The 25,529-nt window shown below is 41.2% G+C and overlaps 2 protein-coding genes across 4 annotated transcripts in view; one reads left to right on the top strand and one right to left on the bottom strand.

Annotated features, from left to right (window-relative positions):
* CLYBL (citramalyl-CoA lyase) overlaps positions 1-19,346 on the top strand; it is a 168,253-nt gene extending 148,907 nt beyond the window's left edge. The window contains exons 8-10 of one of the 3 annotated variants that reach the window (XM_061476314.1): positions 3,482-3,606; positions 18,692-18,791; positions 18,914-19,346. In XM_061476314.1, coding sequence (XP_061332298.1) covers positions 3,482-3,606; positions 18,692-18,787 — 221 coding nt within the window. In that variant the 3' untranslated portion in view covers positions 18,788-18,791; positions 18,914-19,346. Of the gene's footprint in view, positions 1-3,481; positions 3,607-5,827; positions 5,884-18,691 lie in introns of all 3 variants that reach the window. The other 2 variants (XM_061476315.1, XM_061476313.1) reach the window with 2 other exon arrangements.
* Positions 1-25,529, bottom strand: part of ZIC5 (Zic family member 5) — a 92,208-nt gene that overhangs the window by 32,410 nt on the left and 34,269 nt on the right.

The raw sequence follows: 25,529 nt of genomic DNA, 5'->3' as shown, positions 1-25,529 counted from the left end.
TGGTGCCCCAAAAAAAAAATAGTAAAGAAAAATGTTTAAGTCAAAACAAAACAGCATTTTCCGTATTTTTTGTAAAAGTAGAAAAAAAAAGGTTTGAAGTCGATCCAAAATGTTTTACTTGTTCTTTTGTTTCTTTTGCTTTCAGTTTATCTAATGCTTTTATAATTTTTGTTTTGATTAAAATAAAATGTAATTTCAAAACTGAAAGCGAAAACTTTTAGTTCCAAAAGCATATAAATGAAACATTTTAATGTTTACAATTTAATATTAATCACATTAAATCACAAATGAGTCTTAGATTAATCCATAACCTTGCATAAAGCAGAACCCTGCAGAACATATTTGCCACTGACAGTGATCTGATACCATGAGAGTAAAATACTGAACTAGCGTTTTAATAACAAGTTCAAAACACGTGATTCTTGTTATTTTAAAATATTTAAGATCTCTTCCTAGTTCTTTTTCACAAAGAATCAAAATCACTGAAATCAACAGGACTAAAATGAGATGAGTATTGCCAATTGCTCTCTTAGCTGGAGAACACACCTCTATTTGCACACATAGGACCAAATTCACCACCCTCAAAACTAATGCAAATCCAAAATACTCAGCGAACTTCTGTGTCCCTAAATTTCTCCCTATTCAGATTTAGACCAATGGAACTTGCCTAACGTAATCGAATAGTCAAGGTGAAACACGCGAAGTAACGTAACAAAAAATTTACCAGCTATTTAGTTACTGTTGTAACCCTCATTGCTTATTGTAGTCAGTTTTCTTTTCCAGTTATCTTAGAAGCAGCCTGTTTTCCCTTCAGTGAGTGTGTTTACATAAAATAAAATGTTTTCAAATGTAATTTAGCCAGATTAATAGATCTTTTAAATGTATATTTATATACTTATATATATTAAAAAATGCATTTTTATATATATATTGGAGGAGTATATGTATATAGACACACATGCACACACACCCAGCACGATGTTTTACTACACCAGAACCAATGGACAGTGTGTTGCCTACATAAATGGTCATCAGTTTTAGGAATATTTATGTAAAAAAATAAGTAAACTTTGCCATAAGCTTCAACATCTGACTTAGTCATTTTAGAAAGTCCTGTGCTACGTGCTGAGAAGCCAGATATAAATACGAAACACTATAGGTTTCCTCTCTTTTTGCAGTCTTTTGTAGAAGACTGAAACGACACCATCATACAGTTACCTAAAAGACTTGACAGGTATTGATTTAAAGCACAATGTACCAAGTGGTACTGTAAAAAGGATTTCATGGTCATAAATTTTAATGTCTTCCAATTTTGCACTCTCTCAGGAGCTTGTCAATAACAACAATTCTGCTTAAAATATTTGCTTCATTCCTGCATGGCATTATGTCTATTATACAGATATTTGGACACATAAGCTGTGACAAAAATCAACTGAGTGCTATGAATCAAAAATTGCATTATATTCTTTGTAAATTGTGCAGTAGTGTTTTAATAACAGAAGGTACAGCTTACTGCTACAGACATCTCTATCAAAAACAGATTTTTTAGAGAAATATTTTACACTTTAAAAATTGTGGATAAATATTTTTAATTTTGTTATAATTGTAGACTGACCTTAAATATGATTTAAAATATATTCTACGTTTTTCCCAGAAAGTTAAGATCCTTAGGATTTTGCAGGAATTATTCCCTTCAGTTTTAGAATGAGCAGTTTAGCTAGGGAGAATTTGTTGTATTACAAATAAGTAACATCATAATCTCATTAATGGTGAATTTGATTAAATTGACTAAAAAAACCTTTGATTAGACCAAATGTAAAACACATTAGTTAAGAAAATTTGTTTCCATGTAATTTCTTTAAAAAAAAATATAGTTCTTACTGAGTTTAAAGCTTTTATCTATTTTTATGCAATTTTTTTTAATAGTTATGACATTGAAATTTCAAATTGAATATTTGAATGCCCATAAGATTATAAACTACAGGTTGTTTAATAGGAAATGTAATAAAATTGAGCTACTTGTGGCTTTTTAGCTGAGAAACGTGGAACACTAAAATAATTACTCTTAAGTATGTTATGATGCTGCATCCCCAGGTTTTGTTTGTACTCCAGGTTAGCCCTCAGACCCACTGCAGTCTGATAAAAGCAATCCCGGGGTTTTCTTCAGTGGTCATTTAATTTAAAATAGGTGTATCTCTGCAGTCATACGTGAAATTTCTTCAACCAAGTGATGGGCTGATTTCTAATGTACAGCTGGCTTAATGGCAGTAAGAACATGGGAGCAGACCCCATTGTGCCATGAAGCCTCCCTAGGTCCTGATGCTGCAAACTTCTCCTTGCATGCAAAAAATCTCATTCTTGTGAGAGGCTGCAGCGTGCAGTGGAATGGGATGGGATGGGATGGGATGGGATGGGATGGGATGGGATGGGGTGGGATGGGATGGGTGGCTGTGGGACCCTCCATGTGAAGGAGACTGCTCACTTGATGGCACGTTTGCAGAATCAGGCTCATCCATCTAACTAGTTTTGTTACCTTGCACAGTCATTTATTCCACGGGAAACTGGGAATTACAGTAGCTTCTCTTTATTGAAACGCTTTGAGACCAAAGTGCAGAAATCACACACGTCTGTGAAATTCCCATAGAAATGAATTAATAATATCAAATGTTACACTTCTTAAACTGTCAAACAAATTAGATCTATATTTGTTTTAAGGTAGCTAAATACAATAACAGATTAAAGTGGATTATGTGGCTGTCTATTCACATTTGAAAATCTCCAGTAAAAAATAGCAACATCTATTTTTATTTTCTTAACACATGTTTATACAAGACAGGATTAAAAAAAGTACTTCATAAAACCTCAGGGCATCGCTGGTAGTTGTTTAATATACCAGTGACTAAATAAATATTTCAATCTGCCTGCAACTGCTAACTATTACAACAATTTAAACTGCACTGAGGATTTTATGATGCTAAGCCAATACTGAGAATTTAGAGCATGATCCTTATGTGACTGGTAACTTTTCAGTCCTACAAATCTTTTACCATCTTCTTCAGATCTCATTTTCTGAACACATTTTAATACAATTTATTTAAGAGTGTCTGTAGCTGTTATTTATACAGTTCTATTAGGAGATGCATTATACTTAAGTGTTATTGACTGCCCTGAACAAAAATTGTAACTGAAGCAACTAAGAGAAGACGTATGAATTGAAATGGGGAGGTAGGAGAAAGAATTGTAGGTTCTTTCAAACTATATTGAACGTAAGCATAGCTCAAGGTATTTTAATTCTTAAAACAATCTGGCTAAAGGCTATCTGCCTGTTGTCCAGTTTAAAAAATTAAAGAAACCAGGTAAAATAATTAGTTAAAGAGCAAGAAAGTCTGCAAGGCGTATGAGAGCCTCAAGTGGTTGGAACATTGTGCTTGAACATCTGTTTGTCGATGCATGATTCTGGTGTTATTAATCTTCTTTGTAGGTAAGCAGGTGATTCACCCCAACCAAATTGCTGTTGTCCAGGAACAGTTCTCTCCGAGCCCTGAAAAAATAAAGTGGGCACAAGAACTGATTTCTGCTTTTGAAGAACATCAGCGATTAGGCAAGGTAAATATTTTGTTAATATGCCATAATGGAATCCAAATTTGAATAATATTTAAGATTTAGAAAGATTAGTGATGATTCTTTGCATTTGTCTCATGAAGTATGCTGTAACTGAGAATAGTGCTCGTGAAATCTGTCTCGATAGATTATAGTGTGTATATTTATTATAAATATGTCACTTCCCGATATACTTAGAAATAGACCAGCTATCTTTTTCTTTCCCCTTCCATCTTATATTTTATTCTTTGATTACACAGCCTTTTGAGTACCTGCATATATCTACAGCATCGGTGAATTAAAACCACTTCTCCATTATCCCTCAGAATCACGGTGTTACTGTCATAGGAAATTATTTGCAATCAAAAGACAGGTAGCCTGGCAGACAACTCAGACTGCTTGTGCAGACATCATTTATGGAAAGAAATAAACAGATTAGGAAGTGTTGCTTTTCTAAAAAATCTCTGTGTTGATAAGCCTGTTTCACTTTTGGGAGTTTGATCCGGCAAACATCCCTAATAGTGAGTGAATTTACTTCTGAGCAGAACTGCTTGCAGACCGTGCTTCTTAATCATTAAAAATGGGAATGTTTTATGTGCATTTGTACCAATTGCTGGACCTGAAATTTGGATAGAGGAGAAAGCAAATTAACACTAGAATATGATTGTTCCTAATTTAGTGCATCATTGAGTCTCACGTTTCCTGCTCTGTGGGTTTCTGCTATGTAAATATTGCGGTGGTGATGCACAATCTGTCTCCACTTTGTGCCAGTAATACTTAAATTAGGGGTCGCCTGAAGGAAGATTTTATGCTAGTTGCGGCATTGTCAGTTAATTATCTTAAAGGTTATTTGCTATAATCCAGTTTGCCTCTTTTTGAAAGAAAAAAAAAGTTGCAGCTAAATATGTTTATCTTAGTTGCAGCCAAGCCTGGGCTAGTTAAAAAGCAAAATCCCAGTGTCAGTACAGATGAGCAGGAATGGTTCACATGTGCTCGTGTGGCATTCAAGCAAGAAACAAATCTCTTTGGTAGTGAAGTTCATATATAAGGCTGTGCATAGGGTCTCATTTTCTCTGGTGCTATATAAAGGTTTTCTATGCATTTCTTCACTTTCTGGTGGGTAGAAATACACTGCGGTGCGTGCATTCCCTGTTCCCCTGTATGTTTGATACTGCAGATGTTATGCATTAAAAATATTTAAAAGGTCAAAGCAAAAATGATGCTTTCACCTCAAGGTAAAAGTGTGAGAAGATATTTGCTATTACTCTGCCCTTCTCTTTGCTAGCCCATCGCACCCCCTCTGTAGTACCTGAGTGTTTCCAATACGTCCATGACTACAGTATTTGGGTACTGTCCTGAGCAGTTATTTCAGTGTCACTATTAGGATGCTGTGTGCCTGTATCTGTTGTGTTACCTTGAGTTTGAAATGCAGCTGTCTTCATGCAAAGAATTTAGGAACAGAAAACGTATGACTGGTTTTGCCCGTTATTCCGATTTACAAAGCTTGGCTTTCTTACAAAACTCATCGTTGTAATACTGCTTGTGCAAATGTGTAGGCAGATAAGTGCAGAAAGAAAAGTCAAACAACATACACAGCCAAATATTGCTTATTTTCATGATGTGTATAATACTATTCATTCAGCTGAATTTATGGTCAGAAATTCAGCTAAGGAATACCCCTGTCGTACAAGCAATAGATGGGCTGAATTTAATTCTACTTCCACTTCACACAATTGTGAAGCCAAACACATTAAATATTAAATCATTCTGTATTAGGCAAACATTAGTCTTTGGATTTGTTTTGAAGTTATTATTTTACTGATATAATCCTGGTTTCTTGCATATATCAGCCATTTGGGGGGGGTTGTTTGGGTCTGGGGATTTTTTTTTTATTAGTAAAAGCTTCTAATATAAGGTATGAGCTTCTATAATGAGCTGGAAGATCTGCTGAGGGTCTATGGCTTGGGCTATTTTTTTCTAACCAACCAGGTTGCATGCTTCATATATTTTTGCATATAGCCATCTAGCAACAAAAAAGGACTGGCAGGTTAATACATGAACTTCTGGATCTTGTACCACTGACATATTGCTGGGCTTCATAATAAAATTGGAAAAAGAGCTTTCCATGTAGTGCTGCAAACTTCTTAACCGAGTTTGCAATTTGGTGTTGTAAGTGTGTCAGTCAGAAGAGCTTGGACAGCCTGATTACTCAATTTTTTTTCCAAAGCAAACATATCTCACTGAGGGATCCTCTTGCTCCACGTCCTAGCGACATGCTAAAATGTAAGTAATAACTCTTCCCTTACCACCTCCTGACAAATATTCCACACAGCGGCTTTTGTAATCCTCGTGTCCTAATGAAACACCTCTTCTGTTTTCCTTTTACTTTTATTATATTAAAGCGTTCATGTCAGTAAGACTAAAAATATAGCTGTGGTTAATACGGTTGAGACTTGCATGGGTTTGCCATGTTATTAATCAGAGTTGAAAGCCTGGAAAAAATTAATGTGAGGGATTTGTGCAGCTGTTTGTGTGGTAGATAAGTTACTGGTCTGCAGTCTCTAACATCATAGTTTGTTTTTAATTGGGTTTAAAGTTTGATGCCCTTACTCAACAATATTTTATATTAAAATACAGTAATAAGCTTTTATAATCTATCCCAGTTTGAGAGCTACAATTGCCGTAATGTTCTTTCTTTGAGAGAAGGCTTCATTCTGAAGGCTGAAATGCTTTGACATAGTAGCCCCCAAATGTGAGTACCAAGGTCAGGAAAAATTAGGATCTCGAATAAGTGTTGCTGAATTGGAGATGCTGTGGCAGTCTCCAAACAGAAAGAAATTAGAGAACCAACCAGCTAGTCAAAAGTATTTGGGGTTACCTCATAGAGATAGTCCTGTTTGAGGAATTGTTTTAGTTTGGCTTCTAGGTTGTTTTGGTCATAGGGTTGGGAGATTTTTTTAGCATTTCTAATCTGACTGAAAAATAGCATATCTGGAAAATAAATCACATCCTTGTACTTTGGACAATTAGAAGACAATTGTTGAAAAAGTACATTTTGTATTCTATACAATTGTTTATTAAGTGCTCTTTTGTCTGGAACTTTGGGATCTAAAAAAAGAAAAGTATTATTTCCATATCATTTCAATATTTTTTCCAATGGAATTTTATTGCTAGGGGATATGACTTTTTAATTTAAAGAATCAGCCTAAAGAAAGCAAGCATAGCTGTTGGGAAAGTCTAAATACAAGACAAATGTCTGAGTGTGTTCAAAATTAAAAAGAAGGGTAATAAACATTGTTCTGGTAGTGTAAAGGGCAGTTTAAAGCAAAAGTTACTAGCTTATTTCAAGGAAAACATCTGAATTTTATCAGTGGAGTTACAACAGTCTTTACTGTATAAGTGACTCCTCCATTTACATTACAAATACACTGGATACAGGAATATAATTTATTCTATATGTAGTTAGTGTTTATATATGACAAGAAAGTAAGGCATTGAAAATGCATTTCTGAGCCCTTGCACTTGTAAATACATCAGGCACAATGTAATTATTATGATAGGATCTTACTGAATTGTCTGGTCTTTAAATTTCAGACAGAAAGAAAAGCAGAAGAGTAAAGTAAGAGGTTGCTTACACATTTAAATTATGTACTAATTTATAAATGCTTTCAAAGCCCCTGCGCATTGAACCAGGAAATGGCTAAATGCTGCCACCAAAGTTGCCAGTCAGGTAGATTATTGAGAGTTAAGGTAAGTAATTCACAAACCCAAGCTGCAAATATGGGTTGGATATTTTAGATCCCACAGGGCAAAACAGAAGCAGTATCTGTACATGCCACACATGAATGCACAGAGTACTTCTAAGAAGACCTTTAACATGTTTCTTGCCTTATATTCTGTGCCATTGTATTTCATGTTCCCAGCAGCTGAGGGATAATATATATGAACTCCAGTGATTCAACAAACTATGCAGTTTGGTTTATGGACCTTTCCAGGATTATGAAAAATCTCAGGAATACATTTATTTACACAGCATCTACCCAACAAAGAAATGGAAATTTCCAGCAGTGGCTCCCTTACAGTGCTCTTTGTTTAGGAAAAGCTACCCCAAGACACTGTATCTTGGAGACGATGTGCCCTCGTGCTTGGGCCAGATCCAGCACCCACTGCTGCCTGAGGAGGTCTCTCCCCACTCTCCCCACTGCCCTCCCTCTCCCAGCAGTGCCACAGCCCCCACAAAGGCTCTCCATGTACAACCCCAGCCACAAAGGATCCATCCCATCCCAATCCAGCCCATGGGTGCTGGGAGGGCACGACTGTTTTCCAAGGGCAGCAGGCTTCTCTGGGCTGCCTCCTGGGATGGATGCACTGGATCATCCTTCTGGCATCAGGCGGTGTGGGACCCCAGCAACCTGGAGGGCATGTATCATAGGACATGATATATCAGGGCTTTATGTGGACCTGTGGGTGAGGGAGCAGCCCAGTTTCCTTCTCCCATTACCCAGGACAGACTACAGACAGAGATTTGAGGTGCTACAAACCATCAGCCAGCAGTACAGGGTACCTCTGTGCATGCTGGGCTGCAGCACTGTCAGCCCTCGCTCTGAGGATGCTGGGAATTTGCTGTCATTTATGTTAATTAAGCAATGTATATTCCTCATGCTGCAGAGTGAGGGATTCGGGGATTTGTGATAAATTGCCACCTTTTATGAGCTTCAGCCTTAAGAATTATAGGCTCAGGTCCATCTCTCTGCAAAGATGGAGGGGGCTAGTGAGATACAAACATAACATGTGGGCCATATTATATTATTTATCTTTTTAAAAAGTGCCCAAGTGAAATTTTAATGTGAAAACTGATGAATAAATGGAGATCAAAGGAGCTCATACTGGTACTTTAAAGTTTCTCTGTAGAATTTTAGCATTTGAAAAATATTTTAGAAATGTGGTTTGTGTCACAGTTGGCTTTTCTGTTAGAAAGATCCATCTGGGGCAAATTTCGAGCCTTCACAACAGAGCAGAAGGGGCTGTAATAGTTAATTGCTTGTGCTACACTGGTTCCTACGCTGGTGCAATCAGTCCTGAGGGAGTTATGCCAGGTGGGGAGAGAAGGAGACAGATTTCACTATGCGGGGCTGCAAAAGCTCCTAAGCAGGGCAGAAACTCATACAAAACATTTTCTTGCCAACTCCCCCCTTCCACTCCCCAGCAGGCTTTTGGTGGCTCTTAATCTGTTTTCCTCCACTCATTAAAGACCTGTGTCCAAAAGTCAGGGGGAGAAGGACTTGGATGGCACTTTGATATTTCCCACTGGGAGAAGCTTCCCCGCGAGCTGGGAGGATGGACGCTGTGCCCCTCCGTAGCCTTTCCACCTGGAAGTAGCTTCTGGAGGAGGCAGCTCCTGACCCCTGGGATATGGGCCCTGCAGAGGGTATGGGTTGGCACCTCTCTGGGTTTCTCCTCAGCAAGGTACAACCCCCTTATCCTTGTCAGTTCATGGAGGTGCATACAGGGATTGGCTAAGACGGGGTAAATGCCCTTGGTTTTGGAAGGACCATGCCACACCAGCATGCTCCCAATGCAAGCAATGCTTTTTTGCAAGCATGGGGTGAGGAGACCCATTGCTGCAGACACCTGCCCACTGTCCTGCCAAAACCTGCTCCACACGCAACCCATCAAGGCAGCTACTCACCTTCCAAATCCCCCTTTAAAAAGCATTAACAAGCGCTCAAGAGCCTCGTTTCAATTTCCAAAGCAGGATCTAAACAGAGATGTAATGTTCTGACCAGATGGCTCTTTTTAAGGCTTACTGAGGGAATTCAGAAGCCTGTACACCCAAAATACTGTTTCAGTTAATTTAAGTAGCAGCGGTCTTGCTGCCTCTTCACTCCTGTCTTGCTGGCTGGCTTTTTCAGGGACATGGAGAAGCTCTCTGCAAAAGCTCTGTCAGCTGAAATAGAGAATCGCAGTAAAAAATGGCTGCCCGATCCTATTCAGAAAATGAATCTGAAATCAGAAAAAATATACAATACAAAAATACTGGCAATTCCATCCTTGTTGACAGAACAAGTTTTGCTGTTATTACTTTTCTCTCCTCTGTTGTATTTTACAGTGTCAAATGCTTTTTGTGTATCCTGTAGGCATTTACTTCCAGATGAAATTTTCTAGCCTATATTTAACAAATTGCTTCCATGACTGTAAGCCTCAAGTTAATTCTAAATGGCTTAATTAAGGGCACCTGAGGATACTGAAATCTTAATATTAGTTACTTTTAATTTTTCCATATAATAACCATGATGCTCACTGGGGGGGGGGGGGGGGGGAATGCATGGTTGGATAGGATGTTTGTCCAGGAAGCTGCTTTTGTGCTTTAAAATAAAGATTTGCTTGGCAGCAGCAAGTGTGCTCTCTAGGATTCTTCCGCTCCCAGTACATTATAAGACAGAGGATGGAAACCAATGAAGAATATTCCGATTTCTAGGACTTTCTCCTCTTTCTTTAATTTAATTCTTTCCTATTCTAAAGGAGCACACAGGAAGGCAACAACCAGAGTGAGAAGGAAACTAAAAATGTAAAGACAGCAGTAAAAACCCTGTCATGTCTGCCTTTCATTCAGGGCTCTTATACAGGTTGTTTGCTTAGTGAGAGGTGGTAGAGACTTTGGTGTCCTGAAAGAGTTTCTGAAGCTGGACCACGCAGGATCCCTGGGCGCATCCCTGCCAGAATGGCTGTGCCTAGTGGTTCAGGCAGCCTGGGGGGCTGTAAAAGGGAAAAACAGCTTTTTGGGCTCACATAGCGGGGCAGGACCCTTATCCATGGGCTGGGGATGATAATGTCAGGTGGAGGAGAAATAAAGGACCTTGTAGGTCCTTGTTCTTCATCTTTCCTGCCCCATTGTGGACTTGAGGGATCACAAAGTCCTTCCTACCTGTTGAGCTTTAGAAAGTGTTTTTTCTGTCAGAGTTCTTGTACTGCTGCTAGGGAGTTATTCGAGGTAAAAATTAATCTCTTTTTCATGAGGTTGTTGGTCTTTCGTTCTCGACCTTTTGTGTCCTTCCATCTGCTCCTGGAGGTAGAAGCCTGTCTCATAGAAACAGGCCTGCTTCTGGCATTACAAACTGATTTATCCTCTGCACTAACTATTTCTACTCTGGTGGAAGTTTACAGTGATGAAAAGAAACAAAAGATAGTGATACTTAATGTTTTCTTCATATCAACAAAATGGCTTCAGAAACTTCCTGGTATTGATAATTTGCAGAATTCCCTCCCATCGATCCCTTCTTTCAACAGATCACAGAGACCCACAAGAGCATCTCCTCTTACCAGAAATACATCTTTTGAAAAACCTTTTCAGGGATAATTTATTTTCCCCAAAGATTTTGTGTATAACTGTCTTTCCTCCCATAATGTTGCTACAGAAAAGTGGTGATTGTCAAAAGGTTCAAAGGAGAAGGTACAGAAATACGTAACCCAGAAAGCTCTGTTCACTTAACTTGTTCTCTGTGAAGTCTTTAGTCTGTCATATGTGACTACATTAGTTATTTGGGCATTTCCTACATACTGCAGAATGTAAAAGAAGGACACAGCTGTGTGTCACTCTGATCTGGAGGTGGGACAGGCCTCAGCAGAGAAGATAGTGAGACATTATCTTGTCATAGCCTGAAAAATGTGCTCAGTTGACCCAGATATCATCGAACATCTCCTAGCAGCTCACTAACCTTTGGATGTTCATCACTAAAAGGTGGAATCATGACCCAGCTCTTTATGACGGCACTTTGGCTACAAATTGCAGGAGAAAAAAAATTAATTAAACCTGCATTCAGCACCGTCACAGCTGCCAGCTTATTTCCTACTCTTGACTTCCCCAAAAATATGGCTTCAACCTTCTGTTTCAAGAGAAAGTCATTCCTTTGTAGTCAGGATAATCACTCCTCCCCCAGGCACAGACCCAACACCATTTGCTGCGACCAGGACTCTCTCCTCTTTTGTTCATTACCTGTAAGCAAATCCAAGTGCTCCTTTTAGGCCCCAAGGCAAAGATTTCCAAATTTCCTCTGCAGGGGGTCTCTTAAACAATGTGTGTTTTCATTAATCCAAGGGGAATTATCTTCCTGAATGCCATGCTTTTTAGGGGGCCCCTTTGCTATCCACCTGCTTCCTTCCCTCCTCAGAAGAGCAAATCTGCCCTTCTTCCAGAACACAACACTCTTATTTGCTTGTAACAGTTAATATTGTGCAGGATTAGAGATAATATTCTCAAACTTAAGCAGATTTTAGTGGGTTTATTCAACATATTTTTGTGGTCTCCAAAAAGTCGTAACTAGACCTTTGAGGTTTAGAAGTGGGTGAGCCATTGAATTACCATTAGAAAGAATTAATGTTTCTCAGACAACAAATCAAAGATTTCTTGCATCCTTGAACTTGACGATGCTTGTCTATATGGGTTCTGCATTTCCCCTTTGGAAGGTACACAAAGTTTTCACTGGATAGCTGGCATCACCCATTTTGCTGGTGTCCTTTTAGCCTGGCATCTGCCTGTGGATGCTGGTACAGGTCACAGGGCTTGGAAGGGAGTTTCTTACATAATTATTTAGACAGTGGCTGTATTCACACACAGCTTCTGGCCTGCGTTATCAGAGCAGTGTGGGAGCTCTGTTTCATTCATGACATCTCCTAATGATGAAGGAGGTGGAGGAGAGAAGGGTGGCTGCCCCACTGATGCCTCTATGACCATTTCCGCTAGGTCCTAGATGCACATTCCCGCAGAAGTAGGACAAGGACATAACCAGACTGCCACACACCCATTGCAGGGATTTGGTTTGCAAATGAAAGTATTGCTGGCTAAACTGTTTAGAGAAGTAACTGAAGACAACCAAATCTTCATCAGCAGGGCAGTATGTCTAACCCAGTGACAAGAGAGTGCCATCTAAGGACCTGTCCTCACTCATGAGTGTGCTTGTCTTCTGAGCAACAGTCAGCTAACTAGTGGCAGAGATTTTTTTTTGGCAATTCCATAAGCATTAGATAACCTTTATCTTAGGCTTATCCTTTGTTCAAAATTCAGTAACAGGTGCTTTCTTATCCTTATTGCAATTTCAGGGCACATGACCTTAGCTTGCTTTTCCTTTTCTCTCACTGGCCCAGGTACCACATGCCAAAGCCTTACCTACTCACCAGGATCCCCTTGCACCTCCAAGCCTGCCATCTGAATTTCCCGACTAGATTTCCAAAGTAAACTGCTTTTGAAATATTTGGGTGTCTCTACGTAGTGGCCTAGGACAGCCTATCCGTTGACACACACAACAAATGCAGATAGCGCTATTGGCTACATTCTTTCATCTGATGCAAGACAATTTATGTTCTTCTTTCTACTGTAGACAAGCCATAGGCTTAATGTAATCTATTTTTATGAAAACCCTGGCCACTGTCACGAGGGAGTTAAAAGTTGTTGACCACATGTATGATGAGATCTCATAGAACATCATAGGGCATCAAATCAAAGGTTTATTAACAAGGGCTTGCCAGTGATTGACAGCATTGGTTCCCAAAACAGAGCACAGAGTTCTCACAACCAGTGCTCATGTTTGGAATCCCATCCGCCATCAAACAGGAAGCAGGTAGGCTTTTTGGAATTTACAGGACTTAACCGGTACTTCAAAATGCATATACTTGCTACAGCTGCACCTTAGGAGAGCAAATCTTCATATTCAGTACCAATGCAGGTGCTTGATAGATTTCAGTGGTCTAAGAACTGAGGGTCTTCACTAACCCTCTTAGAGAGTTCATTGCAGTCATTAGTATGGATGCAGATAGAGGCACAGATAACCACAGATGGAGCAAATGTTGAGGAAAAAGCCACAAGCATTCCCAGATGCAAGAATACATCTAATTCTTCCATCTTGTCAGCCCAAGGGGACTAGCTCGTCTGATCACTGTCCCACATGTCCCAGAACAATTATTACTTTACTTTAATTAACTCATGTGCTTTAATCCACAGCTCAGGGAGAATTGTGTCACGTAACTATGAGGTGCCTAAACATTCTGTATCATGATAGCTTGTTTCTCTTGTTAACCCAGTGGTACATAAGGAGACAAAAGCTGATGGCAGTAAAAACCCACATAACATTGTATATTATATAAAAGGGTTTCAGGACAGATGAAGAAGTGTGAAACTTTACTTTTCCCTGATCTTATGTAAAAGCATAAAGGGTACCTCACCTGTGATCCTGTCCATCCCCTGTTGTAGTTAAATACAATTTTACCACACATGAGAAACACTAGCAAGAGAATTGTCTGTATCATTTTTTCCCCTTTCCTGGTTCCACCAGAACATACTGATCCCCAGATGACGCAGAAATCATGGACACTGAATCCCATCCATTTAACTTCTAGAAAGGTAAAATAATGTTTGCCAGGAAAAAAAAAATAAATATATATATGTGTGTGTATACACTCTGTTTATGAGACGATCAAAGAGATTTACCAAGTTCTTAACTACTCCCAAAAGTTTCACAGATCAACTGTTCCTGGATGCTGCCACACATAGACACACACAAAAAGAGGAGGTCTTCATGTTCCTGGGAACACTACATTAACATGTTCATGTTTTGGCCATGGCAAATAACAAACCAAAACTTAGACTCTTTCTGCAGCTTGATACATGTCATTTCTTATAGGTAAAGGAAATCTTTAAGGATAATACACAGAGATGACAAGAGCCATGTTCAAGATTTATGGCAACACATGGCCAGAGTTGTGCTCTAAGTTGTCAAAGAAGAGACCTCAATTACATGTTGAACTTGGCTAAATCTACGTTGGTTTTGGTAGCGTCCACATTTAGCCAAAAGGAGGCTCATAAGGTACAAGCATAAGCTCCGCCAAACTGGTGTGTTACAAAGTTTAGTTCTGTACCTCTTTGGTCTCTCCACAGCTACCTGGAAATTCACTGCATTAGTTATTCTTACTGCACAACTCCCATTTGCCCTCTTTTTCATAAACCTATGTCTTCAGCTCCTGGCCTGTGAAAATTACTGTTTTTCTATCAACTCTGCCTTACAGTATCTCCTGTCTGTGGGCTAGATCTGTCTATCACTCAGGGCTGACCATGCTCAATTTTCTTTTTTTCCATTGCTATAATTTTTTACCATTTCCTTATGAAAAAAAATAAAATAAAATTTTAAAAGAGAACCCAAAAACACACACACACAAAAAAAAACCCTAGCAGTTTTCTATAATTTTAATTCCCTTCCAGCTGTTTCCTGTATTTGCCAAAAGCCTTCTCTGTTCCATTCTCAAAGCACTTTAGGATATATTGAAATTCAAAGTAGAGCTGTTAAGACTTTACCCAGCATGGCCTGCATCTTGCATAAATAGCTGTTATGTTTTTTAAAATGTTACTACTCTTTTAACAGAACATTAAATGTCATTGTGGATTTGTTGCGTTCATGTACTACATGGTTCCTGGGGGATGCATCAAATTGCACAGTACTGGCCCTGCACCATTCAGCCTAGAGAAGGTGGTCTGGTACAAGAGATGGAGATGGGGAAATAATTACTTGATGAGCTTCGTGGGCAGCTACAATAACCGGGCAGAGAGAAAAGAAGCTGGATGGGTCTGTCTGTGTTCCTCTTGTTGCTCTGCTCTCACAGAGCTTTCCAGAAGAAAACACCTTTGAGCCTTTCCTCACTTGTCAGTCAACTGGGAAGGACTCTTAGCTAGTCTGCATGATGACCCAAATGGGAAATGCTGCCTGTTCACTTTCCTCCTTGATTGCTCCCTGACAGCGGCATACAGCAATCAGGCTGAGGGAAGGCAAAGGTTGTGCAAATACAACCCCCTCTGTTCTGTAAATGCCACAGTTGTCCTCCATTCCCTCACTTTTCATCCCAGCTGGGTTATTGCACCCATGCATCATCTCCCAAAGGCTGCACTCATCAGCTGCGGTTCTGCCTCCTGGATGCTGCTTCCCCCAGCAACTCCATCAGCCTTTACCTGGAAGGTCTGTCTCTTCCCAGGGCAGGTCTGACTCATTTGACTCACCTGGAGCTGGGGTCCTTTTACAGGTTTCAGAAAAGGCTCCCTCTGAATGATTTATATGGTTCCATGGCAAGTGAGAACTACAGCCACCAAAGACAATGGATGCAAACCCCGGCCTCACACCACACACCTGCCATTGCTCCCATTCACACTGCAATCATCCTTAGGAACAGAGCCCTGGTCCCACAGCTGAACTACTGGAAGTCTAAGTACAGGCTGGAAGCATGAGATTATTAAGAAAATTAGCCAAAAAGAAAATTTAGGTCTATGACTAAATTAATCCCCAGATTAATGCTATCAAAGCAAATGGTGTTTATAGAAAGTCCTGTTTTCTTTATATTCATGTGAGAAAAAAATCAAAAGACTGTTAAAGGCAAATTTCATCTAGCAGAATTCAAAAAAAAGAGCATGGGGACAAAGCTGTAATTACTGGTATTTCCTATCTGTTGGAACCTGTGGGTGGAAAGAGAGGCAGTGAATAAAGTATATTCAATGGCATTAAAATCCATTTCTTTTTCTGGACTTCAGCTCAACGCTGCAAATTAGCAGGCAGAAAATAAGCCTCAGAGTGAACAGGCAGAGAAGCCAACTTCTTCGTGTTACTCTTTGGTGTTGGGAAACAAAAAAGCATTTTTTCCTTCAAGAATTCAAATTCCTAGCAACCCAAACTACAGCTGCATGCTGACAAGAAGAGAACATATGACAGATCTCAAGTGGTTCAGTGCTTGTGTGTCCACACACACACTAACACATAGTACTATTATCCTGGTTTCCTTTCTGAACATGTTATTTTAATGAAGAGAGGACAGGCATGCTGCTTAATTAACTCCTGCTTTCTAAAAAGACATCCTGACCCAGATTCATCATGCTCCAATTTAGGCACCTGCAGAGGTACCTGACTTTAGAGCATCCCGTATACAGTCAGTAGGAGGGATAAGACCCTCCCGATCATGATTCAGACCACCAGCAATGAGAATTGCCACTGCTCAGCACCCAGCTCTTTCTGCAAACTATTGCAGGTACTTAGGATAGCTGTGCTCCTAAATCAACCATTTCACAGACCTAGGAAGGATAATTCCAGACCCTAACATAACTCTGCTGTCAATGTCATCCCACATGCAAATTTCTCTTTTAAGCAATAGCTGTTATTTGACTGAATGCCTATAGAAAAATAGGCACAATTAAAACATGCTTTTCTTACAGTGAAAAAAATGTATCTTGCTGTTTGAGATCACTGCATAGAGCTGAATTAGTCTGAAGAAGTCCCATGTCATAAAATGTTTACTTATTTCTGAATTTATTTTCACAATAGCTAATGAATTGCATTGTTTGTGGCTACATTTTCTTTAAAGGTTTAAAAGTATAAGTGAAAATGGAAGAGATGTAGCTAAGATAAAAACTGGTGTATTATTATGAATAGTAATAGTAATAATTATATTAATGTTGTTGGGTAGTAATGTAGGGTTGATTGGTTGCTCTGTAAACAAGAAATTTGAGTTGAAGCATCTACCCTTGAGTATCTGCCAGTCCATTATTCCCAAACCCACCTAAAATAGTGTGAGCTATAGTAGGAAATCCTACTTTGAATAAAATAATAGTTTTAACTATTAGGTTTTTAATGGCTTTAACACAGCATGTTCTTACATGCAACAGCATTGATTTGTGCTAGATTACCGTTTAAGGTGGATTTTTGTCTTAACCATTCTAGAATGTGATTTAGTATTTAATTAATACTGCTTCAGTCAAGCGAGATATGTCACTGGAGCAACACATTTCCTAAACATTTTTGTACATTTGGGTTATATTTTCACTTTACTCGCTGGAATCCTCTAATGATTATTGAGTCTTAAATGAAAACCAGTAAACAAGAAACATCTTGTTCTCCTCTGCATTTCTCTCGCTACGCATGCACAGTCACACACGCCACTATCGCTCTTACCCTGTTCTTGGTTGGCCTTGCTCACTGTCAAATCTAAGGCCAGCCTGTGATCCTGTATCCTTTGCAGCAGGACATTAAAAGGGTGTGCAGTGCTTCACAGAGACACCCTCCGCAACACTGGGGCCAGGCGTTCAATTCTGAATTCTTCAGAGAAAGGATTGCATATTTGTATATGGGGATTTTGTCCAGTACTGTCAGAATTACAAATAAGATGTTGGGATTTTTTTTTTTTTTTTTTTTGCCTGCTGAACTTTGGCATGTCTTGATGAACAGTTTTAATCTGCAGAATCCTACCTCAGCAACGTATGTGTGGATTAAAGCATCCAAAGGAACGAGTCAGGTTCAGCCCTTTCCAGAACACGTGTCTTCTGTTTAAGATTTAGCTGTGATTCATAGTTAATTATTTTAGGCTTGTCACCATAGTACTAACACAAAATCCCCAGAAATACCAAGTGATTTCCAAAACCTGCCCCGACTCTCAGATAGCCACCACAAAGCCACACTAGCTAGCTTTGCATCCGCTTGAGGAGATACCCTATATGCAGTGCTCAGGTGTGCTTTACCTTGGCTCCAGAGCACATTTGGGAAATATTATCACACCAGCCACTTAGTTTTTTCCAGCTTTCATCCCAGCCTCTGTCTCTAAGCACAGGCCCAGCTTGTCTTTAGCACTGGAAACCTGATGGAGACTCAGCCCATCCCCAAGTCAGGAAATCTTCCTTCCACCTCTCAGAAGCACAGCCCTAGCACTGGGAGGGTGATCATGATAGATGTGGGGAGCAGAGCTAAGCCCCAGGCGCAAGGTCTGCCAGACTCTCAGCTGGCATGCACAGCCTCACTGCCTCTTGATGTGTGCCAGCTAGAGAGGTCAGAACAAGCAGGCTGCACACTGGGCTTCTCTTTTCTCCCTCTTTTTCCTCCTCCATGGAGCAGTCAGCACCCACCGCATTTCTTTAAATGCAGTTGGCCCATCTCGGTTAGTTTGTCGTGTAAAACTTGTTCAGAATTTCTGAGGGAGCTGATGTGTCTTGGCAAGCGGATGTGTTTTTAAAGGAAAAGACGAGCCACCTACAATTTCTAGAGGTCCTCTCAGGAAGTTTGCATTCTCTCTTTTCCAGGGAGCATTTACTTTCCACGGAAGCATGATCGACATGCCATTACTGAAGCAGGCACAGAACATTGTTACGCTTGCCACAGCCATCAAGAAAAAATGAGCTGGTAAATGAAGCTCTCGCCACGGGGCCCCAGTAGCTGTTTTAAAAGATGAATATAATACTTGGGGGGGGTAAAAAAAAATTAAAGATGTCAAGCTTAAGCAGAAATCCATTTCCATTTTGCAGATCTGTCATAGCCTGCTTGCCAGAACTGCTAATTGCTAAAACTGTTCCAACTCAAACCACTGCTCACTTCCGCACAGTCCATGTACTACTCATAACCTACAACGAAGTTACATCACCAACTGTATGACATCATGATAATTACTATGAATATGGGACAATGACTTCACTGAAGGAGAAAGGCAAAACATAAGCTATGAGCTCTGTTAAAAAAAGCAGATGAAAACCGAGTCAATCACTTCTATTTGTATCTACAATTCTTCCCGCTCCAGCACAGAACTCCTGGCAGAAAGGGCAAAGCCTTGAATAATTATGGACCGGTTGAAATAATCGAGATGAAAATCATTACCCTGTGCAGGCTTCGCATCCCTTCGCTTCCCTCTCCTCCCCCCCTTCTGTAAATGTCCAACAGCCATTAAAAATACTGCTCCGACAACTCGGGACTCTTGACTTTCTTCCCTTTTTTTAAGTAGTTGCTATTCAGAGTGTTTCCTCCTGGAAGCGTCCAGCCTGGGAAGGGTTGGACAGCAATAAACTTGTAGTTTTCGGAGACACAATGCGGCAGAACTTGTGCATATGGTCTCGAGTCAGATTTACATCACATTAGGGATACGGCTACAGATCATGTGGGCCGTGTGGTTAACGGGCTTAGTAAAGCTGTTTTGAAGAGGTTAACCCAGCTTGTAGTAAGGGTAAATAAACATAACAACCAGGCATTGTCCTCTATTCAGCATGTACTCTTATATGGAGGGCTAAAGGGTATTGAAGCTGCAGAGGATCAACTTGTGGTTGCCAGAGGACTCCAATGAAGTTTGAAACACCAACAATCAGAGATTTTGTTTCTGTTCCTCATTAAATCATGAGCTTTTGTGCTCAGACCATGAACGACTGTTCTTTAAGAAATTAACAGAATGGGAAGTTTTAAACTATGCACCAACCTTTTCATGACCTACACAGCAGCAACGCTGCTGCACTTAGACAAACACTGCGGGGAAGGCTGTTCTGTTTATTTAAATTTGTAAATAGAAAACAGTTGTTTTTTAGTTTCATTTTTCACCGCCTCCATGGCCATTTTATGTAGGGAGTCACAGTGGCTCATTCGTCCCATCTGCTCGCTTAGCGTGTTTCCCCTCCATCTCCGAGCAGCACTTTAAAACATTTTGGGGTTATTTTGGGTTTAATTAAGAAGAAAGGAAAGAAGGAGAAAGGGAAGGGGGGGGGGGAGCGCCCAAACCACAGACCAGGAAGCACCAAGGAGAGGGATCCCGGGGGAAGTGGAGGGGAAGCTCCGGGGTGAAGGGGGGAGTGCTCCCGGGGCCGCCCAGAGAGGACGGTACCGATGGAGCAGCTGCAGAGCCGCCCCCCCCCAGCACACCATGGACCCGCCGCGTGGTTTTGGGGGTGAGCGGCGCGGACCGACATTCCCCAACACCCCGAATCCCCCCCCCCCACTAAGGGTCCTGTCCGAGGGCGCCGCGCCGGGTGATCCCTTCCAGCGCGGGGACCTCCAGGCTAATCTGATTAATTAAAGACTACCTGGTTCTATTGCCCCTTCCCCCCACACACCCCTCCCCGTGCACCCTCCGTTATTAATTCTTGGCTGAGTAAATTATGGGTAACGCTATTAAAACATTATCAGAACTAATGAGAAACAATTACTTTAGAAGATGATCTGGGACAAGCCGGAGTGGGGCACATGTGTACTTATCCCCACAGATTGCGTTAATAAATCATCAGGTGCACGGCAAGGCGGAGGCGAGGCCTGGCGCAGGGCACGGAGAAGAAGATATATGAGATTTTGGGGTTGGTTTTTTTTTTTTTTTAATCTATTTTGCTTTTTTTGCATAATTTTGTCATTAATCTCAATAGGAACCCGTGTGGCGTAGATTGGTTTATTCCCTTAATACAGCCCCGGGGGGGATGGGGGGAAAAAGGAGAGGATTTCAGTAAAATGAATGTCTTCATTGCCGCACTGGAGTCTGGATGCCCACGCGTGAGAACCCCGCGGGAGCTGAGCGGCCGCGGAGGGCAGTGCGGGAGGCGGCGGAGGAGCCCGAATCCTGCCCGGCTCCTCTGCTCCCTCCTTAAACCATCCGAGAAACAGCAGTGACATGAATGAGCTCTCCCGAGGTGCTGAAGCGCAACCTCCGCAGCCTGCGGAGCTGTGCGGGGAACTTTGTGACCCGGCCTCGGGGAAATCGAATATGCAAAGAAATGTTGGATATATTCGGATTTCTCCCTAAATTTCCCTGACACCCCTTCCCCCAGCGGAAAATCCTGCTTCCGTGTAAAGATTTCTGCTTTATAAAAATTAAAATCTAATTTATTTGGTTTTTTCGTTTACTTTAGGAAGCTTTCCTTTTTTTTTTTCTTTTTTTTTTTTCTTTTTTCTTTTTTTTCTTTTCCTCCGGCTTTATTCTTCACCTCTTTCTTTCTCTTTCTTTCCTTCTTTTCCTTTCCCGCCTGGTGCTGGGCAAGCAATCGATGAAACAAAACAGATTATAAGATTAAGAGCAGGATTTTGTGCATATTAATGATAGGGAAGGGCACCGAATGGGTTTGTAATTGCAGATCTTGCGCTCGGGATTGGGAACTGTAGCCCTGCCACAGCAAAGACCCCCCTGTGAGGTTTTCACCGTGGAACTTAGGGGAAAAGTGAAAAAAGTAATTACCAGAGCACAACACTGAAATGCTAAAGCACTTATTCTTTCTTTCACCGTTCTGTTTTAAAGGCGGAAAACGGGCAAAATGGAAAAGAAATTACTTTCAAATAAGTAGGTTAGCACCTGAATGCTGGTGCGAATTTTATCGTCTTCTTTTTTTTTCCCCCTTTTTTTTTTTCCTGCCCTCTCTCCCCCTTTTTTTTTCTTTTTTTTTTTTTTTTTCCCTCTCCAAAATTCTAGTAATTATTTAGCAGAGCATTTGCTTCTGAACCTACCATCCAAGCAGAAGAAACGGGGGAAGGGAGGGCAGGGAGAACTCGGGAACACAGGGAAGCTCCGCATGTGAGGTTGGAAGCAAATACCGCCGGGAAAGCTGTTCAAAGCTGCAGTTTGAAATGTAGAGGGATTTTTTGTTGTTGTTGTTGGGGTTTGTGGAGCCTTTTTTTCCCGTTTCTTTTTCTTTTGGTTTTGTTTTGAAATCGGGGCTTGAAAGGAAAAGATTGTTTTGGTTTCCTCTCCGACACAAGCATCAAACGGTATTTTAGCAAAGGGATGCATTTCACAACCACACATCCCTCCCAGGAACGGCATGTTCCCTGCAATATCGAGAAGTAACCCGACACTGAATTTTAACTCTTATTAAGGGTCCCTCCTTGTTTCTTGGGCTGCTGCAGTCCACCCCCGAGCTGACTCTTCCTGAAATCTAGGGTTTGACGCTCAAAACGCAGTACTCCTTCGCTGACTTTCCTAATCCTTTTCTCCCGTGATTAACAGCCAAAGTTGGCTTAGGTTTAATGGGTACCTACTAGCGCGTGTTGTTTTAATTCTGCTTCCAAAGGAAAATAAATGTATCTGGTGGAAATTAGGCTTTGAAAACTTTTTTCTTTTTCTTTTTTTTTCCCTTTTAAGAGCCAATAAAATGGAGTACCTGCTCCTCAGGCAGTAATTTCTGATTTCAAGTTGGGGGGGAAGTATTAATATTTAAAAAAAAAAGAAGAAAGAAAGAAAACTTATTTTTTTACCACATTTCAACCATCACATCGCCCCAAACCTCTTCTCCCACCTTCATTTCCCTCAGGTTCAGGGATTGGCAAAGTCCCGGGACAGAGCTATTTTTTAACTGCTATTTTAAAGGTAAAGAAGAGGAGGAGAAGGGAATAAAAGCCCCTGAAGGCAACATATTATTTTCTATTTTTCCCTGTGCAGCCCCGCAGAGGGGAGCCCTGGGTCAGGGAGGGCTGGGGGCAGTTTTGGGAGCTGGCATTTGACTGATGGGCCGGGGGGGGTCTCCCTCTCCTGGGGTGGGCACCACCGCGGGAACTAGATGGGTGGATGGATCAGTGGGTGGAGGGCACCCCTTGTCACCTCAGGGACAAGGACAACCCTTGCCTTCTTGGGCTGCTGCCAGGAGTCCTGAGCACCGTGGGGAAGGAGGAAGAGAAAAAGGAAAAGAAGGAAAGAGTGCCTCACAGACCTTACTCAACCACCAGAATGGTTTCCTCCTGCTGCCCCATGCCCACAGCACCCTTTCAGCCAGAACTTACGGAAAGGCCACCTGCAGAGGCACACAGACATCAACCTGGCATCAGTGGTGCCTGCAAGAACCGTCAAAGAAATCCGTGCCTTCCATTTCCATCACACTTCCTTTCCCTTCACAGTCTCGACCGGGTCTCCTTGTCCCCTCAGTGCATCCCAGGCCTCTCTGTCACTGGCAGTGAGTTTCCCTCCCTGGGAACAGGAGGGGAGGCTTTCCTCCTCTCTTCCAGGGGTGCAGGAAATGGAATGCAAAGTGGAAATGTCCTGCATGTAGGCATACAGCAAGCAGGAGAGAGGTCAGATATCCTCACTATGTCTGGAATTATTTCTTCACAAATTGAACCTGAAACTCCTGAATCTGTAACAACAAAGCCAATAGCACCATAAGATGCTGCTCAGAATGTCTTCAGAAATGCAGGAGGCCTGATTCCTAAAGATGTTGCAGGTACCCACTGCCTGCTGGCATCATTTGAACTTGATCATCCTGGTGAGATGGAGGAGTACTAAATGCCTCTGCTACCTTCTTGGAATGCTCTAATTTAAAGTGTGAATCCACATAGCTTATAGTTTTATTCCCATTTCTGCTACCACTGCTAATGTTACTGTGGTATCAAGCACATGCATCAATTAGGAATTTTCCAAAGTGAAGTTTGCTAAAGATTTAAACATTGTCCCTGTGTGAGACATGCCTGCAATAGCCTAGAATTTATGGGACACATGTTCATGCTGCTGGAAGGACCTGGTCTAGACTTCCTGACACCTGGCTTCATTCCTGGCTTGCTTTTACAGTAGTCAGTAGTCCCTGATATACATCAGTGTTTATGCAGGTCTGGTACACTGTGAGATGTCACTGGAAATGCTTTATGTGTAAAAATGCAGCTCAGGCAGGCAGTAGTACACGTATTGCTGCAAATCTGACCATCACTGACAGCTCTGTCTCCAGTTTTGTCACCCAAAGGCCTGTGGTTGGATAATACAGAATTAAGTACTTGCAGTGAGGGAGAAAACAGCAGCAGAAGATGTGCAAGGGCTGTACAGTGAACAAAATCACTTCTATCCTCTTCAATCATCAACACTTGGGCTGTCAGGGAAGGGCTTGTGTTTTACTTTAAAGTGCTGAAAGAAGGTCCCCCAGGTCTGTGTTACTCAGAGTGCAGGGAAGAGCTGTGCTTTCTGCCCATGAGATGCCCGAGAAGGAGCTCACCCTGCAGAGGCTGCCCATCGCTGTCACATCTCGACCTCAGCACTTGCGTGACTGCTGGGGTACTCACAGAAGCCTACCTGTTCCTTTGAAAACATTCAGGCACTTTCAGCTCTGCATCGTGACACTTTACTCACAGACTACTTAAAATACATAGTAGGCATAGACATCTATTGCTTCCTTTAGAGTCAGTTTTGAAAAAGCAGCTCCTCCTGAAAGAAAAGGCCAGTCCTGTACTAAAGGCAAAATCTCTACTGGTGCAGGTCTAAGATTTCCCAAGGAGTTACAAAATCCACAGGTGAACTGGATTAGCTGACTTCATACAGATTATTTGGTGTCTAATACTCCGTTTGATACTAAGGATATGTCCAATTTATAGAAAAAGGCACACAGTAAGTTCAGTAATAAACTTAAATTTGTCTCTACATTGTAGCTCTATTAGGCATTTCTTTCTTTAACTATTAACTAGCATTTGTGAGAGTGAGTATGTGAGGGCAATGTGTACAGTGAACGTTTGCTATCAAAGCCAAGGGAAATAAGTGTGTCTTTGTGCTTAGGTTCTCCTGGAGCACGCATGTTCCCAACTATAGGCAGACAGAGAAAATTGGAAGGCTGTCCCATTTCACGTGGAGGGGAGATGTAAAGATCTATGCTTGGTTCCTGGCCTTACTCCCCCATTACTGACATCAGTTTGTGTCAAGTTTACCAAAAATCCCTGCTGCTGTGACACTCCATTTGAGAGGCGGGGGGGAAAGGATAATAAACTTTTTTTTAATTGCTTCCCTGGCTATAAATTAGTATGCATTGGGCTATTTTTTTTTTTCCATGAACAAAAGCACAATTGACAGCGAGGCTTAGGGAAAGTAGGGAGGGAGCTCTGAGCCTCAAGGCTCCCCTGCGTATTGAACCTGAGCAGGGGGAGGCCTTGTCTGTGCCCAGAAGTTGAAGGGCACTGAGAGCTACAGCAAAACAATGGGGATTTTTATGTTTCACTGACTGTTTTTGCAGCTGCATCTTTCCCCCTCCTCTTCTCCCCCCACACTATTTCATGTGAGAACCAAGTATGAAAATAGAAGCCATAGCTTTCCCTCCTGCCACAGCCAGTGCACAGAAAACGGGGCCAGAAATCACAAGATCTGAAGTTAGTTATAAGTCACTGTTACAGACAAAAGCAGAAATTGTTTTGTGCTTCTACAACATATTTTGTTTCTGTTATCAC

This window comes from Pezoporus flaviventris, unplaced genomic scaffold, assembly GCF_033815535.1.
Source record: "Pezoporus flaviventris isolate CSIRO_AGI_PZ_B2104156 unplaced genomic scaffold, CSIRO_AGI_Pfla_v1 ptg000095l, whole genome shotgun sequence".
In the NCBI taxonomy this organism is placed as follows: Eukaryota; Metazoa; Chordata; class Aves; order Psittaciformes; family Psittacidae; genus Pezoporus; species Pezoporus flaviventris.
This window is presented reverse-complemented; position numbering and strand designations above follow the sequence as displayed.